Below are 20,916 nucleotides of genomic sequence, written 5' to 3'. Positions count from 1 at the left end.
CTTTGTGCTAAGGAAGCACGGTCCTTGCTCAGAAATGGTTATCTGCAGCTCCTCACGGGGAAGGCTGGCTCTCCCTGAGGACTCTTCTTGAACTGCCTCTGCCCACCAGAGGGTAGAAGACGTGCCTGCCTTGATGGGAGACCTTGCAGGAGGCACCAGGGACCTGGCGGTCCCACCACAGCAGACTAGACATCGGAAGCCCACCTCTAAGTGGGTGATGTCCAAGAGACAAGGGTGACAGGACGACAACAGGCAGCGAATGTCCACACACAGCCTGATTTGGCCCCCAGTGTGCAGAAGTGCTTGTAGCGAGCAGGGGGAGGGGTGCCCAGCTCCTCCAAGCATCCCACATGAGGGCACACGCCAAGAGCTGTGATGGGCAGAACCGGCAAGGGGGTGAACTGACCTGGGTTCGAATCCCAGCTTCTCTACTTATCAACACCTTGGGGAAGGTGTGGAACTTCTGTAGGCCTCAGTGTGCTCCCCTCTAAAGGGAATAAAAATACCTCACGGGGCAGTTTATTCTAAAAGACCAATGTATGTCAGTGCCTCGCTGACACAGGTCTTCAGAACATGACCACCTACCTCGTGGAATTCCGCTTAGCAAGCAATGAGTAACTACAGCCTCCTTGTTAGATGACAGTGCCTTTTCATTTTATTCTGCCTTCAAGCAATCAAAATTCCTTATATGGGTCCCTCACTTTACCGTTTACAGAAGGCTTACATGTTATCTCGTGGAAGCCTCACACACTCTGATCCCCATTTGAGAGAGGAGGGACCCAAGGCTCCGAGCCACGATCACAAGCTAGTAAGGAGCAGAGCATGTCTCTGGGCCGCCGGCGCCCTGGCCAACACCCTTTCTTCAGCTCCTTGTTTTGGGTTCCCGTTCAGACCACGGTCTGACTCACTCTTTCCTGACACAAAACTCAACTGTCCTCTCTCCAGAGTTAGAACAAGTACTCACTGTAGGAGTCATGCTCAAGTTCCTCCTCTTCCAAGAAACAGTCTCTCAACAAACATTGCAGACGCGTTCCTAGGGAAGGCTCCTTGCTAGGCTCTGAGGAACAGCAAAGGAAGTGAATCTGGCCTCTGGCCTCTGTCGTCTGCCTTCTGCTCGGACGGGCAGCAGCAGACCCTGCCCCCTCTCATTCCCTGCCTTCTGAACCCGGGAGAGCAGAGGCTGAGCAGTCGCCTGGCCGTGCTGGGCTCTGCTATGAATTTGCTGTGGGCAGGCTCCCCTCACACCTGCCATCATATAGAACAGCTATGAAAGGGCTCCTTCGACCCATCAACCCGAGCTACTTCTCGCTGGGGCAGCCCATCCCCTCGTAGGGAGCTGAATGGTGCCCCCCCAAATTCATGTCCACCCAGAACCTCAGAATGTGACCTTATTTAGAAATAGTATCTTTGCATACATCATCAGTTAAGGATGTCGAGATGGAATCATCCTGGAGTTAGGGTGGGCGCTGAATTCACTGACTGGTGTCCTTATAAGAGGAAAGGACACAGAGAGACAACAGAGAAGAAGGCCATGTAAAGACAGACACAAAGACTGGAGTGATGCAGCTACAAGCCAAGGAACGCCAAGGATTGCCAGGAGCCAAGAGATGCTGGAAGCGGCAAGGAAGGATTTTCCCTGGAGCCTTCAGAGGGAGCGGGGCCCTGCTGACACCTTGATTTCAGACTTCCAGCCTCCAGAACAGTGAGAGAATAAATTTCTGTTGTTTTGAGCCATGCTGTTGGTGGGAATGTTTTACAGCGGCCCTAGGAAACCTCCACCTCTTTCCTAAAGCTTCTTTCCAGTGAGGGGAGGTAGGGGGAGATCTGGCCCTTCCTGAGTGCTCAGCCTGCCTCACGCTGTCACCTTGCCGTAGGCCCTGAGTCAGATGAAGCCAGAGCTGTCCTCCATCTAAAGCTTAAGCTTGGAGCGTGCGTACTCGCACACGCACACACCCCCCCCCCACACCCCACTTTCAACTTCTAAGAATAACGTGCTGCCAATAAAGGGCTCCAACTCCATCTCGGAATTGGCTGACTCCCGGGGGAGGTTTCCTTGTGGTTTGGGCTGAGATTTCTTTATTCTCTGGCACTGCTAAGTGGCAGTGTGCACCATCTCTGCCCAGGTACCGGTGCTACCCTGAGGGCACTGCAGCTGAGGGGCCCCTGGCCTGGCGGAGCCTCAGAGGGACCGAGCAAGCGCTCTCCCACCCGCTCTGGGCTCACCGATGCGGCTGGACCTGGAGCCTTGGCTCCCCCGTGGCTTTCAACACTCAAGAGTATTTTTATTAAAGGCCTCCCGAGTGTTAATAAAATGTAAAACTGCTCCCCCAGCACACGTCTCCCCGTGTCCCCTGCCTGTGGGGGAGAGCTGCTAACAATGACCTTCTCACTTTCAGCGGCCACCTCCAGCGCTGGCAGATGGCACCAGGAGTGGGAGCCACAGGAGTCTGGGAGCATGTTCTCATCCTGGCTTTGTCACCAATTTTCTTGAAAATTCACCACCCCTCTCCTGCTAAAGGAGGGGCGGGCAGGGCAGATGGTCTGTTACGTCCTTTCCAGTGCTGACATTCCAAGATGACGGCCTTCCTTCTATACCAGAGAGAAGCACGTGTGTTTGTCGCCATGCTCGTTGGTCCTTCCTCCATCCTACGTGCATCGGCAGCACTGCGCCCCCGTGCTGCAGAGATGCTGGGAGTGGTGAGGACGACAGGCCCCAGTCAGTGAGGCAAGCACAAGGACAGCAGGAAAGCAGAGGGGAGAAGGAACACCAGTGTGGGCGGCGGCCGGAGGAGGTGAAGCCGAGGAGTCTGAGGACGAGCCGGATGGCCAGGCAGGAAAGGCAGAGGCAGAGCCAGGCAACAAGGAGGTCTGAGAAGATGCTGAGTCGGGGTTGCAGGGGACAGTGGTTGGTGGTGCAGGGGAGGTGGTCAGCTTGGGGCCAGATGGTGAAGGGAGTTTGCCATCTCTCCTGGAGGCCGCAGGGAGCTGGGGCTGCACAGGCAGAGGGGGGCGGTGCTCCGATCTGGCTTTCCTTAGGAAGCGTCATCTGGACCCACAGTGTAGGGTGTCCTGGGGCCTCCAGAACCACCACCTTGCATTTTCAGCCGGCTCAGAGAAGGCTGCCAGCAGGTTTCCCATCGTCAGTTGGAGCGAGAAATGTTGGGGGCTGGTCTCCTCTCTCTGCTGCCCTGGGGTGATAACCAGCAATATCAGGAATACAGTTTCAAGGTGGACCCAGAGCTCTGCAACCGTGTGATCTTCCCGCTTCATAATCCTGAGCACAGACCTCAGGCTCAAGACTCCTAGGCGGAGAGCTCTGCTGCTTACCAGCTGCTTTGTCTTGGATCTGTTCCTTGACCTCTCTCAGACTCAGTATCTTCACCTCTAAAATGGGCCCATTACTGACTGCGACGAGAGGCGTTTCACATGTTAGGAAACGAGTTGGTAACTGTAAAAATATCTAGCACAGTGCCTGGCTTAATCCAAACGCTCCATACATGTGAGCTTCCCCTCCTTATGTCACAAATTTGGGGTAGAAACTGAGATAAACTGTTGTTGGAGCCCAGGCAGGAGGTGGGGAGGAGGCCCCACAGAGGAGCAGCTGGGCCGGTGGGTGGATGGTGGGCGGTGGGTGGTATGATGGGAATGTTCGGGGTTTTGTCAGTTTGTCTACACAACCACTCAATTTTCCTGCAGCCAGAAGCAGGAACGCTCATGCCGGCAAACCGGTGTCGGCTTGGGCAACAGCCTGACGTCAGCGGAATTGGCCAGGCTGCCGGAGCCTTGGCAGCTGAGCGCCGAGCACAGCAGCCTCATCAACACAGTGTTGAAAGTACTCCCAAGACTCCGGTGTTTCTTAGCAACTGCCCTATTTGGGGGAACACTGAGTGCCACAGGGAAGCTGGCTTGGAAACATGTGCAAGACAAGCAGCACCCCCAATCAACACGCAGTGTGCCCCCTGCAGCCCGGCTCCTTCATGCCAGCTGCCATCTCCCAGGGCAATGTGACCAGACTGGAAGACCTCCAGGAGGCAATCAGCTACCCTACAGGTCTCTAGGCAGCTTCCAGAACCAAAAGCTTGCAGAGAGGCCCCGGTTATCCTTTCGGCCCCCAGGCAAAGCCCAGTTACCATCTGTTATTCTTCAAACCATCTGAGCAGCTGACAGGCCACAAAGGAAAAAAAGAGACACTAACAAAACACGCCAGGCCCTTAACACTCAGACCCAGGGCTGGGCACAGAGGGCATCTTTGATACACAAAACACCCCCAAAAGGAGTCCAGGATACACAGGTCTTCTGTGGAAGTCTGCAACCAACCAAGGTGTTCTAGAAAGTTCCAGGTTACAAATGCTTGCTGGACTTTTGTTCTTTCTACACTTGGACAGAGGACACCTCATTTTACCTCCGCAAAATTTATTTTGGAGAATTAAAGAATTCCACCAGGGCCAGGCTTCTTGGCACAGGCAGTCGATCTCAGATATGTATTATTAATACGAACATTTTCCTGTCGTGATTGCACACCCAATTTAAAATGAATTATCCAATTAAATTAAGAAGGTGATGCATTCAACTTCCAGGAATATATTGCCAATGACTCTGTCTTGCCTGTCTCCCCTAAACCCCTTCCAATTAAGTAAAGACTGTTCAGTACATTGTGAGGATAAGCTGGGATGTTGCTGTGGAGACGGGAGGATTTTTCATCATATCACCCTTTCAATCTCCTGATGAGAAGGGAGCTGGCAGAGCATTCAGCCTCCCCCCAGGATGAATGCTCACCGCCAACAACAACAAGGACAAAAGCTCTGCTGGATGGAAAAGGATGAGGGATTGTGTAAGCTTCCACATCTCCTTCTGCAGCAACCCAGTCTATGGCTTCGGCTTCCCATGAGCAGAAGACAGTTGCCCTGTGTATGCAAGTGGCAGACTCCACCATCTTCCTCCTCCCCGTCCCCCACCCGGGCAGTTCTAGAGAGGGGCATGCAGGCCCTGATCTGAGGCAGTGACAGCGCTAACTCAGCCAGCAGAGAGAAATCGATGGGTGGTAACTGGCCAAAAATATCACAGCTGTGGTGTCAGACTGTGACACGGTCAACGCCAGGAAGAGTAAGAAGAGACAAAGATTTCACTTCTCAAATGCAAATCTGATCCTGGCACTCTCTACCTTACACTCCTTCATGAGCTCTCCGTTGCCCTCACATTAAAGTTCCAACTCTTAGGCATGATACACCCCATGTTCCATTCCTCCCTCACTCTTCCAACCTCATCTCTCCCCCATTCCCTAAATAAATACTCCGTGCTTGAAAAAGTCAAACTCTTTCACATCTCCCTGCGTTGGCACATGCTGTTCCCTTTCCTAGTACACCCTTTCCCTGTTTTCAGCTTGGTAAACTCCTTCTCACTCCTCTGGACCCAGGTCAGGTGCCCTGAGCTCTGGTGGCCTTCTCTCCACCTTTCCTTCCCTCCCTCTCTTTCCTGGGAGATACTGGTAGCATGGCCAAGCTAGCACTTTACACAACATGCTCTATTCCAGTTGGTTTGCATGTCTGTCTCCCCGACCAGCTGCTGAGCCACTCAAGGGGACGGAGTATGTTTTCAAAGGAATGGCTGAACGACAGGAGAAAAGGCAGAGGTGAAGAACCGGGCATGTCCTCTGGAGATGGATGTATAGCTGAACCCCACCCAGAACTTACTCAAGACATGAATATATGCTGTCAATCCCAGCCACTCCTCAAGCCCTTCAGACTTGGGCCCATGTGTGGGCAGATCCTGAGGCCAGTTACAGGCACGCTCTGGGCACAGACCCCTCGCTTCTCCACCCTAAGATGAAAGACTTAAAACCAAGTCTGTCTGACATTAAAGAGTGAAAAACAGTTGTTAAACTTGCTAATAAATAAAATCCCTGAAAGAGATCTTTATTATTACATCAGGTTATAAAGAACCTTCTGGAAGTCTCAGTTTAAATCTAAGGGAAAAAAAGAAACCCTACCCCAAAATTCAAACCATCAGGACTATAATGAACAAACCCACCTCCACAGGCTTACAGCGAGACTGAGGAGAACGGGCTGTTTGGTGGGGGGTGACTGTGGAGCGCCCAGGCAGGAGCCAGGTCTCTGTCAGCTCCGGTTTGTGCCCTCACGGGCCCAAACACAGGCATCCTCCCACTGCCTGCACATTTCCAAGCGGAACAGGGGCTTCAGTCCAAGCCTGGGGAATAAAACGTGCCCCACCCTGGACTGGGCATCTGTCCTTTCTTGGGATTCTGACTGAGTTTGCCCAGCAGCCTTCTCCAAAGCTGTAAGCGGGGAAGCAGGTCGTTGGCAGTGCTGGGTCGCAAAACCCAGACCCTCCAGCCTTCCCTCAGGTGTTTGAAATGGGGATGCACAGAAACGCAGGTGGAGTAGGGAACCTCAGCCATTGCTAATCCAGCATCGGAGGCATCAGGGTGGCTTTTCTTCCCATCTAAGTCATTCATTAAAATCGTCTGCTCTTCCGGCACAGGGAACTGCTGAATTCCCAAAGACTCTGAATCCCTCCAAGGCAGGTCTCCTCTTCCTCACCTTTGCTCCCACCTTGGGGACCCAGTGCAGTGCCTGGCACATGGTGGCCACACCCTGGCATGCCTGTCATACAATCAGGTTTCATACCTGCTGTTGAAGCCAGTTGCCATGCATGTCACCGGGAACAGTTTTCCTTTAGGATTTGTTGGAATCAAACCATCACCTCCAAGGCTCTCCCTTTGTAATTTTGAAAATTATAAATGAAAATTCAAAATTCCACACGAAAGACCAGCACTGTCTGAAATACGTGTCCGTGTTATGGGTGGAAGTATGACACCCATAAGGAATGTTGAAGTCCTAACCCCCAGCACCTGTGAACGTGACCTTATTTGGGAGCAGGGTCTTTTCAGATATAACCTATTTAAGATAGGGTCATTAAGATGGTCCCCAATCCAATAGACCTGGTGACCTAATAACAGGGAAACTTGGACACAGACACACAGGGAGAACACTGGGTGATGACAGAGGCAGAGGCTAGAGTGATGCAGCCATAAGCCAAGAACACCAAGGATTGATGGCTACCACCAGAAGATAGGAAGAGGCCAGGAAGAAATCTACCCAGACTCTCAGAGGGAGCCTGGCCCCGCTGATACTGGATTTCAAACTTCTGGCCTCCTGAACTGTGAGAATAACTGCCTGCTGTTCGAAGCCACCCACTTTGTGGTTATCTGTTCCAACAGCCCTAGGAAACTACTACAGTACCAGAAGCAAAAGACAGTGCCTTTTTGGTTAAGTTTAGCATTTAATGTCCAATTTTTATATTAGTGATTGGTGTTTGGGGAGCATCCGCTTTCTTATGTTAGCCATTTGCTCATTCATTTCGCATTTACTGAGCAACTAATGTGTGTCCGATCCTGTGCAAGGTACCAGAGCAACAAAAGGTGGGGGGGTGGGGGTGGGGGGCAGGAGCCAGGAGACCACGGGGAAGACAATTTTATGAGGAAGCCAGCTAGATGAAATGGGGCCTGGGAAAGGAAGAGGCTGGCTCCAGCCGGGGATGCACAGAGAAGTGTGTGCTTTGATTCAGAGGGGCAAGGAAGAGGCATTTAAATATTAAAGCATCTTAGTAGTTCAACTTTCAGAACAGTCTAAATAAAGAAAAATACGGAACACGGTAAAGAAATTGCAGTTGTCCTCCTTTAGTCCTTAGACAGCATGACAATGTGCTCCTGAGAGCTCAGAGGTGAAAAGAGCTGTTCCGCCTCTGCGTGGGCTTGTGCAGGAAGGCAGCACAAACGGCCTAATTTCCTCCTTTGCACCTGTCTGAACACTTTTAATTAGCGATAATGAAAATATCATCTGTGTTACTACTCTGGCTAATACTCTGTAGCACCTAAGGTGTTTGGGGGCACTGTTCTCAGTACTGATCATGGGTTAATTCAACCAATCCCCACCACAACCCCACGGTGTGGACTCTGCTATTGTACCCATTTTACAGAAAAGGAATGTGAGACCCAGAGAGATTAGGCAAAGCACCCACAGTCACAGAGCTGGATTCAAGCCTGGACGATTCACCCTGCGGTTCACGCTATTAACCACCTCACTATAATAATGGGGTGATTCAGCAGGGGGGGGGGCATTTTTGGAGGAACAGTGATTCAAGTGCCTCAGCCCCAAGCTGACACCATTAGCCTGTACGTTCCTCTCCTCTGACGCCTTCTGCAAAGTTTTATACACATTTTCCACTTTTTTTTCTCTGCCCATTTCCAAGATTCTGGAATGAGCTAAAAATATAACATATAACTTATAAAAATAATGGTATTCTCATGCTTGTCCAATCTGGCAGGAAAACTTCCCTATTAGGACAAACCAAGGGATGTGTGGTTTCAGCCAAGAGTGAAGAGATGAAAGCTAGTAAGGGACAGAAAAGACAACAGGAAAGAAGAACACAGCTGTCCAGGTGGGGAGGCACCTAATTTATGCCCCCCAGGCAGAGCAGGCTCTGGGTAAGTATCAGTGGGCTTACCCTGATACTTTCATGTTCAACTTGAGCAATGGTTCACTTTATACATCTGATCACATAGTAACACTGGCCAAAGTGAAAGAAGCGTTCATTGTAAAACGTAAAACATGGTATAATTTTTGTAACCTTCTTTTGCCACGTCTCTTCCTCTTCCTCCCTGTCTCTCCCTCCCCTCCCCATCCCCCTCTTGCCCTCCAACTCCTCTGTCTTCTGCTTCATCCTCATCTCCCCTCTTCTTTTCACTTAAAATTACATTAGGAGTCTAACGGTCACTCTTACTCACCACTTGAGGACATTTCATGAGAAAGATTCAAATGGCCGTGTGTACATGCATGTGTACTGTGTATACACACATGTATAATGTCTAAGCACATACATGTATTGTGTGGACGTGCATGGGTGTGATGGACACAAGTCAAAGGACGTACGTAGGGCATCTTCTGGTGGCGAAGCCTGCAGGAGACACTGGACAAGAGCTGCTCCTGCCCTGTTAGTGCCAGCTGGCTCGTCAAGGTGACATGGCCAGACCTCAAGCTCAGCCTCAGCAAGAGAGGGAAAGGACAACAACCACAGCGAGCAGGCCACACTGGCCACTCGCACCTTTGGCCTTGGGCTCAACCTGACACCCAGCATACACCAGATTTTTTAGTACTGAAGCACTTGATAATAAACAAAAATTTCTAAGGTTGCAATCCCTTTGTGCTGGCTGAATGCCTACCTGGAACTCAAGCGTTCAGCTGCCTGATTGCCTACCTGGAACTCAGGTGTTCAGAGGCAAAGGAAACGAACAGCCCAGAAGGGAGGGTGTGTGCCTTTGGGCCAGGAACTAGGCAGCCTGGCTCTGTGGCTTCCTGGCTGCAAGAGCTGGGCAGGTTTTTCAACAAAGCGCCCACGTCCTCATCTGACAAAGGAGGAGGGGCCAGCAGGACTGTCTCATGGGGCTGTTGTGGTTTAAAGGAGGGTAGGAAGTGTTCGGCAGACCCAGAAAGTTCCAAACGTGCTGGGTGACTGCAGGCTCTGAAACTCTTTCCCTAGAGATTTGAAAAATCCGCTCACAGGGGACCAGGTGTGGTCTGAGCAGCGATGGCTTTGCCAGTCTTTTGAGGAGTGTGTCCAGCCCACAACCTCCCTTTGGGCTGAGGACACACAGTCAACTCCAACACCCAGGCCCCATGAAGAGGGAAAACCAAGTCACAGACACGGAGGCAGGACTCTTTTTCTCTGATACCTTGATTTAAAACAATGAAATTTTTTTCTTTTTGTCTCAAAGCCATGCTTTTAGGTACCCTGCCAGCAGGCAAGATGACTGTTTTCCTTCAGAGGGCTCCAATTCCCATTGTGTAACTTACAACCTGGGGAAAACGCAAAACAATAAACCATCTGCGAGGCAGCATCAGACAGTGCAATTTGCAAGAAGTGCTTTTACATCTTCGCAGCACTCTGCATTAAGCCAGGATTAATTAATTGCTACATTAAAGGAAAGCACCTTTAACATTTCAATGACATAATCATACACAATTACGATCATATAAAGGAACACTTTATAATTAATGATGCCACCACTTCCTGAAATGTGTAATCCTTCTGTCTCGAATTCCAAAGAGGTTGGCAGAAGGAAGGCACTTAAATACAGATCAGGAACTAATATTTAAATCAGTGTTTAATTCACCTTTCAATATGAGCAGTAAAACCAGAACAGAAGCTTACCCTCATTAGGACTATAAGTTTTTATGTCTATGAGGCTAAAGATTCAGCAACAACAGATCCACACAGAAATGGTCAATAATCACAGGCCTGAAACAATTACCCCTAAATGGCAATAATTTTGCCCTAGGAGGCACAGGAACTGCTTTTCCAGAAATGCATTAAAATTCATCCCACTGTCCTGGCTTTGGCAACTATGCTGTGTTACCACTTCACAAAGCCCTCTGACTCATCTCTGCGACTTAAAAAGGAAAACGGGGTTTTTTTTTTTAATTAGGGAAGTTTCCCACAGAGTAGGAAACCCCAGGTACCAGGCATTGTTCTTAGTGCTTAACAGGTAACAGCTCGTTTCGTCTTCCCAACACCCCCAAGATGATACCATCGTGAGCCCCATTTGAGAAACGAGGACACTGAGGCACTCAATCGTCACATAACTTACCCAAGCTACCACTCCCCAGGGAAGGCCCGTTTGAGGGAACTACAAAGCAGATGGGATCAAAAGACTTTCTAGATTTTCACATTCCTTCTGTCACTCAAGCAACTAACCACGAGGCAAGCCCCAGAACCTCCCTACAGCTAATTTCTGTGGTTGGCAAAGTTCTGCAGCAACTACAGAGGAAAAGGCAGAGGGAAGAAAACTGGACCCAGAGTAACACCCAAAGGGCTTCCAGGAAACAACAAAAAAAACCTCTCTGCATAAACAGCCTCTATTGGATTTTCGAATTCGCTTCACGGTAACACTGTGACCTGCTGTCCGAACGAACTGTGCAGGTGGTGCTCCACTGGCCCCAACGGCTGCCTGGAAGGCAGGCAGGGGTTTACCTTGTCGTAATAGTATCGCAGGGCTCTGCTCAGCTTATCGTAGTTCATGTTCGTTTTGTTTTTTCGGAGTCCCCACAGTTTGGCCACTTCTTCTGCTTTGAGGAGCTTGAATTCACCATCGTTGGACGTCCAGCAGATCAGGTGCTCATGTTTCTGGTCCAGCAGCAACTGTAACAGGAACTGCCACAGGGTGATTGCACTCTCCATGCCTGGGGAGGAAGGGGGCCAGGGCAGAGCCGTCAGTGCAGATGGCAACGCAGCAGGAGGGCCTTCGGGAGGAGGGCCTCAGCTCCCCTCCGGCCTCCCCCCGACCAGTGCACCTAATCAAGCTGCTTTCCCGTCCACCTCCACAGCCCCCTCTGAATCAGGTGCCTTCTGGCTGCATTTTTGTAAACGGCCACGATTCGGAAATACAGGGAAGCCCTGGAATCCTCGTATGGGCCACACACATCCCTGCAGGTGACAGGATTGTATGGGGACTAACGTGAAAAAACGACGAAGAAAACATAGAATTAGTCCCCATTCAAACGATTCCACACAGCACACTACATCTGTTTCTGCCCATCCTACAACTCCTCTATGGTCAGTCTCTAGTCCATTATCTATTGTGAAAAGCAGGACCCCACAATAAGCGCAGGGCAGTTTCCCAACCTCATACATTTGAGGATTGTCATGGCAATGGGTCCTGATTCTAAAAATATTAGTAATAATAATCATAATTTGTTTGTCTTATCAATATTCGTTAAATTCAGAAAGAAGAGGTGGTTGGGCTGGCCTCAAAAGTGCAATGCAGATCAATGTCATCACTGCATACGTGAAGCACCCAGGGTTTTGATCTGGGCAGGATGGGGGTGAGACTCCAGTGCGGGGCTGAGGGGGCCAGGGACCAGAGGATGGAGGACTGCCTTCTGGAACAGAGAGAAGCTTCAGAGCCAAGCTGTGAGGCGGGGACAAGGCCAGAGAGAACTAGGATCTTCCCCTGAGATAGCAAGGAGGAGACGCTGAAGTCCCAGGGGGCAGCCAGGGGTGACGGGAACAAGGGGGCAGTGAGAAAGATGCTGGACTCCGGGAGACCCAGAAGCCAGAATAAGTCCCTTGGGAGAGTTATTTGTACCAATCTTTTTATCAACTCCACAACTCCTCTCATGCATTCCTCTTAAAGGGGCAGCTTTCAGACTGACAAATTACTTTTCTCGCTTTCCACACGGGAATAGATGTGAAAATACCTAGCCATGCAGCAAATATTCATTTCCTTATTTCCTTTCACATGTTTAGCCAAAAGAACACATTTTATTGTTTCTCTGAGCAATGTGGGCTTCTCAGTTAAAGGAAAGCAGATTAGGAATGTTGTCCAAATACCCACAGGGCATTTTATTTATGGCTCTTTAAAGGAGATATTCTTTAGAGAAATCAATCTTCCCCACAATGGCCACTCAATCTGCAAGAGAGTAAATCATTCCACTGTTGGATCAAAACCGCCTTCGCATCTCGTGAGTCTTGTAAACACAACTGCTGTGATACGCAGCAGCGTGCCGGCGCCAACTGCTAATACGAACCACCCTTCCGATTACTGGAGGATGAGCCCCAAGCTTTCTTCTCACATTGGCACTAAGAATTGCTAACAGTTGTCTCAAATTCTTTGGTGTTTTCTTGGCCAAATACTTCAGAGTAACCTTTAAAATATCTTTGAAACTTTAAGTGGATGTGCAGAGGAACCTGCTCCAAAGGGCAGCCAGCTGCCAGTGGGTTTGGAGGTCTGGATGGAAGGCACTGCTGGGCCCGTGGCGCGCCGGCCAGGTAGGAAAGTGGTCAGCCACCTGCACCTCCCCCACCTCTAACTGACACGAACCATCATGTCAAACATCTCTGTGTATTTTACAGTTAGTGCTTCTACCAACCAGGACTCCTCGGAGCTTCCTGTGCTTCCCGGAATCCCTTTCCATGCCGTTCCAACCCCATCTAGCAGAGCCATGTTCTCCAGGCAGAACTTATGAGGACCCATGTGGCAGACTGGATTAATGCTCTCAATCCTTCGGTACCTCCCTCGCTCAAGTGATCGCACAGTAGTGCACTAGAGGGGAGGGAGTATTATTTTCCCCTCCCCTGTGAAATGTGGACTTGGCCGTGTGATTTGATTTGGCCGATGGAATGCTGAGGAGAAGGGACAACGTGCCAACTCTAAGCCAAGGTCTAAGAGGCTTCACACGTTTGTACTTTCTCTCTCGTGTTCCTCTTACTGCTGTGAAGGGGCTGCCCCAAAATGAGCCAAGCTGAGTTCAACCCAAAGCCTGGAGGCAAGTCCTACAACCCACAGTCTGAAGCAGCATCCGGAAGCCAACCCGTGAGAAAAATAAATGCTGCTGTGAGCCAGTGACTGTAGGGGCAGTTTGTTATGCAGCATCGTTACAGCACAAGTTGACTATTTCAATACCCAATGTTTTTGCTTAAAAAAATTCTCTCTTTCTGGGATGCCAATATCCTTACACTATAGAACCTGCATTCACAACCCTGAGGTGTGTCTGGACACAGAAAAGTACACTATGAGATGTAGGAGGATTGGCTGATCATGTCTTTACTCAGAGGACTGCAAGCACGCCACGTGATGACCACGGGTGCTGTGGCCATGGCCTAACACAGGGTAGATGACGGAAAGGGGGAAAGAAAAGGGAGACGTAAAGGATTAGAAATAGACAAGGCAGAGGAGCAAATGGTGGGGATGGAGACCCCCGGATCAGGGGCCTCCTAGACTTCTGGAGGAGAGGAACGGGGCCAAGGGAAGGCACAGAGCTGTGAACTGGGACTCACAGAGTCGCCCCCAACAAACTCTCAGACTCCAGCAGAGTGTGAGTGGCTACTGGGTGGGATGTGGAACATTCCCTTCCTGCCCCCTCACTTCTCCCACACTGAGGCGTCACAGCCAGGCTACAGCTGAGGACTGGAGGATTACTCAGAAGGCTTAAGTGTGAGTAACACAGCTCCCCCGGAGGTGACTAAGGCATCAAGCCACTCCTGCCTAAAGCGCGTCAAACCCAGTGCTGAGCGCCTCATTCTCCTCTTCTCCACCTCTCCTCGGCCACTCCTCTATCCTGCTTGGTCCACCAGTTCCAGCGATGGTGCAGTCACACAAATCTTTACTGATGGAAATCCCAGGCACACATTACTCAGAGATGAGTTCCTCTCAAAAACATTTCTCTGTGAGCTTATAATCACACCTACAAACATCTGTCACCCCCTTCTACACTCAGCAGGAGTAATTCTGGGATACAGTGGTCCCCCAAGGGGGCTCTGGACCCTCCCACCATCTTGGCCAGAGCCATCAGTGTGATTAAAATGTGTGAGTCCATGGGGGGCCGTGAGGGGGGGAGGGAGGGGGGGTTGGTGATGAGCCACCAGAGGACATCACTGCTGTGGATCTCTCCGTTCGAGAGCACTCACTGTGTTTCATTATGATAAAGTCCCATCATTTACACAACTGTTTTCACATACAATCACGCTTCCTGTTCTTTCACACCTCTGCCAGCCACAAATTTTGCCCCATCTGGGACATTGGAAAAGGAAAAAATTCTAACACTGTGACAGGGGAGCACACCCTTCGGACAACCACCAACACTTAACATACTAGCAAATTCATCCAAATGAAATTCAAGTGGTTTTTTTTTTTTTCCTAAATTAATTCCTTCATGCCTAGAATCCTTAATGAAGTCCTATATCTTAACGTCCTGGTACAATAAAGTCCAACTTATCTGGTTGCCTTTATAACGAATGTGAGTAATTCAGACAGCATACTGTTAAATAAAAAGTTCAAGAAAGTGTTGATACTTGAGATTTATGTCTGATACATTATTATGCAAATGGAGGCCTGATTTGCGTTAAAATGTTTCATCAGCCTAACCTCATTTAACTGATTTCCCACAACTCTGGGCTTAAAATACATAGAACACATGAAAGAAATGCTATAAATCTTTTAAAAATATTCCCCAAATCGAAATTTTTGCTAATTAGAAAATGTTTCTCTTTCCCCTTTCCCTGGCCAGACCTCATTTTGAATGTATGAAATGTAATCAGTTATTCTAACGCCATTCTTTATGCAAAATCAGACTCTGCACTTTTATATTTAGGAGGATCGGCCCACTTTAAAGGCATCAGTGCTCTTACAGGAAGAGGTGCCCCCGAGCATTCGATACTTTCTGTACTCCACTGACCTCGCCTCAGTCTTGCCGCCTGCAACGGACCGTCTCTCACCATTTCTACTGGAGCCAAAAAGACAACAGTCACAGTGGCTGGCGAGACCGACTTCCAGACCTCTCCAGAGAACAAAGCTTCTTGCTATTTGCCCCAACTGCTTCTTTTCCTTTGTACTTTATAGGCCGGCCATACCTCCCCACAGTGGAGTACAGTACTTACACTATTTAAAGTCTGCCAAATTTGAATAATACGCAAACCTCCTTTTAAAGGAGCAGGGGAAAAAAATTACTAGGCCCCCAGTGTTGACAAACTATTTTCAACATTCAAATCAAATTTTTTCATTCACATTTTTATTTTTTCTCCCTTCAAGATAAACAACAAAAACGGATATAAGCTCCTCAAGGTTTATAATTCTTATATAATGAAAAGATGAAATTGACAAGTAAAATAGATTCCTCTCCCCCATTCAAATTAACAACTAATTTTACCTATGACAGACAATGTCTTGTTGAAAGGCATCCCACACTCACGAAAAGGTTAAGGCAACGACTAAGGCAACGTAGGTTCTTTTGAGTAAGATGTGTTTATATTACGAAACACTATAAAGACCCAATTTCCTCCCCACTTCTTTCAATTTTCCTTTGCTGAGGAAGATGGGCCCTCAGCTAACATCTGTGCCCATCTTCTTCCATTTTATGTGGGATGCCGCCACAGCGTGGCTGAACAAGCAGCGCTAGGTCCACACGCAACATCTGAACTGGCGAACCCCAGGCTACTGAAGCAGAGCCCATGAACTTAACCACTATGCCACCAGGCAGGCCCCTCAGTTTCTGGGTTTTTTTGAGAGTCCATTTTACACCAAGAAGCCATCCAGGTACAGTCATACGCCACTTAACATCAGGGACACGCTCTGAGAAATGTGTCATTAGGCCATTTTGTTGTTGTATGAACATCACAGAGTGCACTTACACAAACCTAGATGGTACAGCCTACTGCACACCTAGGCTACACGGTGCCAATGTTATGGCACCGCCATCATGTATGTGGTCCGCCACTGACCGCAACATCATCCAGGAACAAAAGAGATGAAGCCCTCTGTCCTCATGGGGCTTAGGTGCCAGTGGGGGGAGAAAGGACATAAACCACAAACACGACTGTTAAGTTACACAGTATGTTGGAAGAACGCTGCTATGGATACATGCACACAGGGCGGCTTAAAGGGATGGGAGCCTGGGGCGTGTGAGCAGAAGGTCATGGAAGACCTCACTGAGAAGCTGAGAGTTCCTTTGTTAAAGAATAATTTTCAAAAATGAGTAAAATCATGACTCTCATACAGATGTAAAAATGAAGACATGCTCAAGATTTTATTTCACTCATTAACCAAGGCAGGAACTAGGAAGACATTATCACAAGTTCAAAACAGAATCTCGGTAATGGAGGCATTTATAGATTAGGAATACGGAAACGAAGGCACAAATTGGAGACAAAACTGAGAGTGGGAGGGGAGTCAGCTCAACACGATAACAACAGAATTTGCATATCTATAGACAAGAATTATTTTGCTATCAGTTATCGATAATTAACAGGACTGTAAAATAGCTTCCACAAAATGAGAATCACATGGTTCACAGGGGTTTTCTCTAGCATCTAGACGAAAAACGGTTTTTCACTGAAGCACAATTATTTTCTACAGCTTGCAGCAGGTGAGAGAGAGAACCACTTCTTTGTGTCTTTTTTGGAAAGCTCCACGGTGGGTGAGAGCAGATTCTGAAACCAGACTAGCCCATCTGGCTGTGGGACTTTGGGTAAGTTACTTAACTTTTCTGTGCCTCAATATCCTCATAAGTAAAATGGGGATGATGAAGATGATAAATCTCCTTTACAGGGCTGTGGTAAGGATTATGTGAGTTACGAATAATGCACTTGAACTATGCCTGGTACAGAGTGTTATTGAAATGATTACTCTTATTTTTAAGCAACAGGGAAACCTCTTCTTAGAGCCTGTTGTGAGGTCATTACGTCTTCCCCTCGCTCAGAAGCATCGAGATCTGTGTCCACCTTGGTTCACTGTTCATTAGGCAATGAGCCCAAAACAGGCGCTGAAACCCAGGGAGATTGTTCAGCTGTTCGGTGACTGTTGTTTATAAAGTGACTTGGAACATGCTAATGTTTCTTCTTTTAGACCATCATGAAAAATGAAAGAACAAAAATTTTTAAAAATTCTCGCAGAAAACTCAGATTCCTGGGCACATATTCTCTCACCCCAGCTTAAGAAATACTCATTTAAATTGCTTGCCTGAGGCCTCCAAGCTGTGGTGACTCCAGCCAAGATGGCCCCTGGGTGCTGACACTTCCCTTGGGGCTGGTTCTGCTCCCAGCTCTCTGGTGTCCCTGGAGCAGGGGAAGGGGCTCAAGTAGATGAGAGCGGTTGGTTCCCAAAGAGAAAAGAGAAGTGTTCTAAAATGACAGCCAAGGGACACCTATGATAACAACGCTTATGACTGCTGAAGATGGAGCCCACATGGCTACATTCCCCGGGGAGGCCAGTCAGGGCAACAGATGCGGAGTAGAGAGGGCTGGAGGTAGCCCAAGAGTAAAGTCTGTCCACTAGCACAGAGGGGGAAAGACACTTAAGCGGACTCTGAGTGGTTCCTTTCCACCCTCAATCTTTGTTTTCAACTCTTTTGTTTTTAAAGAATGCAAATATCGTTGATTCATTCTTTAATCTGGAAGGAGCCTCAGAAGGATGCTGTAGATTGCTGTATTGATCACTCTCATTACCCTGGTGCCGCCCTCTGCCTACTTGAGAGCCGTCAGGCCACGTGGGACTATCACAGCATGAGCATCTTGAATTCTCTCCCTCTGGTCAAGGGTACTAGCTACCAATCTCCAGGGCACATTAACTAACTAACGCCAGGCACGCTTCCTCTGACCACTGGGGGTCTAATGAACACTCCACACAAAAGAAGTGAAAACTGCTCCCTCCCAGGGGTGGGAGACAAGACCGACACTCATGACACAGGGCGACAGCAGTAAAAGGCAGTAATCACCCTGATGCTGAATCAGCGGGCTCACACAATAAGTACACGGGCAGGACAGAGAAGGTCAAGAGGCCACCCCTGATGTCCCAAATAGAAGTAATTTACAAGCACATACGTGTGAACACATCTAGGCCAGGAGTCCTCTTAGCTCTCGTCATAGTCTGTCTCGCAGTGTGAGTCACTCATTAATTAATCTGTCTTTTCCAATTACAAGAGCCTTGTCTTTGTCTTCTCAGTACATGTTGGGTATTATTTATTAAGCCTTTACCACATACCAAGCACTTTCCCTGCATTATCTCATTTAATTCCCGCAATAGTCCTATGAGTTAAATACCATTATTGTTCCCACTTTGCAGAAGAAGAAACTAAGGTCCAATCGCGGCAGAGCAGGGGCCCCCTACAACGGTCTACTCAACATGCGGCCAACATACCAGTGCAAACTGTTGGTCACCAGTCCATGATGAGATAAGTACAGATATCGAGTGTAAGTATGTAGTGACTTCTACCGCAATTTACATTGTCACTACATCAAAGTATGTGATCAGTACGCTCACCTTGTTAGTACAAGCTATGGACTAGTCAGAAACATGAAGTAGGACCACGCTAAAATGTGTGATATTCAAGGTCCGTTTTCAACTATAACCCAAAAGTGTATAAAAATCTAGAATTAATCGATTTCATTAAAAGATGATTTAAATGTAACTATAACTTTACAGGATAAATGGTTGGAAGTGGCAACTAATGAAGGATTGAAGATGAATCGTAAAATGCAGCAATACTTGCTTCATTTTAGATGAAAGTTAAAAAATTAACATCCCAGTTTTGCTGAAAGAGGTGTGAAAATACCTCTGAGAAGCTGGCTTCTCTCGAGTGTAATTAAAACAAAACACAGAAGTAGTTTATACACATCATCTCCTGCAAGTAGCATTGTTGTATTCAACCCAGATGAAATTCATTAGTCAGCAAGAAGAAACTCTTAGCTACATTAAAAGTGAAATATTGATAAATATGGTGTTTTTTAAAAGTGTGGTTATAAGCTATCCCATTACCGGGTATTCATCCAAAGAACATGAAATCAACAATACAAAGAGACTTATGCACCCCTGTGTTCATTGCAGCATTATTCACACTAGCCAAGATATGGAAGCAACCCAAGTGCCCATCAGTGGGTGAATGGACGAAGATGATGTGGTGTATACATACAATGGAATACTACTCAGCCATAAAAAAAGACAAAATCATGCCATTTGCAACAATATGGATGGACCCTGAGGGTATTACGCTAAGTGAAATACTCTAGACAGAGACAAACACTGCATGATTTCACTCGTACATGAAAGATAAACACATGGACAGAGATAACAGATTAGTGGTTACCAGAGAGGAAGGGGGTTGGGGGGTGGGCGAAGCAGTCTATACAGAAACTGATATACAATAATGTACATCTGAAATGACACAATGTTACAAACAAATATGACCTCAATAAAATAATTTAAAACATAAATAAAGTATGCTTATAGGCATATAACATGGGAATCTCTGTTTCAGTTATAACTTATTTGGTTAAAATCACTGAATGACAGAAAGTCACCAGCATTAATAGTGATCTTCTCTATTAATTGCCTTTATATGGATTTTCTATGAATATGTAGTTTTTGTAATTATTTTGTTATTTTGTAATTATTCTAATTATATTTATTGAAATGTAATTTTATGCCTAAAATAAAAAAATCGAGGCTCGTATTTTGGTATCTTTGCCTTTTCTTTTATTTTCCTAGTAATTTATTTTTCTTGTATTTCTCCAAATCATCAGTCCACAATGCGTTGGAAATTTTAAAAACTGGTCTCTTTCCATAGATGGCTGAGAGAAGCACTGTTCTCGAACACTGACGCCATGAGGACGACCTTTGCTTGCTTACTAACGCATCCTCATCTCTCAGATCAACGCCAGGTAGGCACCCAGAAAACAGTTGTCAAATAAATGAATGAATAAATAAAACAGAGGTTAGCACATGCCACAGCCTGTGCCCTTAACCACTCAGTAATACTGCCTCCCACCGAATGCAGGGAACGTGCATTCGGCTTAGGATCAAGCTAGTTGGAGAAGGCCTTCCAGAGGAGTGAGCCTGAGCACAGCCTTAAACTAAAGGGTGGGTAAAATTTCAAAAGTTAGAGAGGAGAGAGGCAGACGTCCCCCTCACAGCAGGCAGCAGGGGAGGGGGCAGCAATGGCAAAAGCCAAAGCCAGAATCAGCACGGGGCCTGGAATGAAATGGACCTGCAACTTACCCAGAGACAACTGCCCACTTGAGCCTGAAGAACAGACGGCACCCAGTAGCTCGGGTTACTGTGCTCCTTCAAACTGCACCAAGCCTGCTGCAGCCGCTGGGCTGACGGGAGAGTTAGCTTTACCCCACGAAGCATCGATGCATCGCTTGTCACCTGGAACCTGCGCCCCCGAGGCCAACTCATAATAATGTCTCAGGGACCATCACTTTGCACAAGTCTAGGGGTCCTAGTGACTTTGTACTTCTAATTTTTGGAATTTGGGGTACAGAAGGTCCCCTCCCTCAAATTGTTTAAGCTTCAAGCCCCATAAAACCTGGACCTGCCCCCTGTGGGTGCCCCTTCTCAGGCTGCCTCCC

At 47.9% G+C, this 20,916-nt stretch overlaps 1 protein-coding gene and 1 long non-coding RNA gene across 2 annotated transcripts in view; one reads left to right on the top strand and one right to left on the bottom strand.

The window, feature by feature from the left end:
* The window catches only part of ELK3 (ETS transcription factor ELK3), a 66,310-nt gene that overhangs the window by 27,898 nt on the left and 17,496 nt on the right, over nucleotides 1–20,916 (bottom strand). The window contains exon 2 of the mRNA XM_070600220.1: nucleotides 11,047–11,255. Coding sequence (XP_070456321.1) covers nucleotides 11,047–11,253 — 207 coding nt within the window. The 5' untranslated portion in view covers nucleotides 11,254–11,255. The remainder of the gene's footprint in view (nucleotides 1–11,046; nucleotides 11,256–20,916) is intronic.
* On the top strand, nucleotides 1,516–5,896 carry LOC139080314 (uncharacterized). The gene is made up of 3 exons (XR_011534741.1): nucleotides 1,516–1,702; nucleotides 2,397–2,866; nucleotides 3,697–5,896. It is a non-coding gene; the product is annotated as an uncharacterized lncRNA (long non-coding RNA).

Source organism: Equus przewalskii, chromosome 29 (genome assembly GCF_037783145.1).
Source record: "Equus przewalskii isolate Varuska chromosome 29, EquPr2, whole genome shotgun sequence".
Lineage (NCBI taxonomy): Eukaryota > Metazoa > Chordata > Mammalia > Perissodactyla > Equidae > Equus > Equus przewalskii.
Note: the sequence above shows the minus strand (reverse complement) of the source record. Positions and strands in the feature narration are given on the sequence as shown.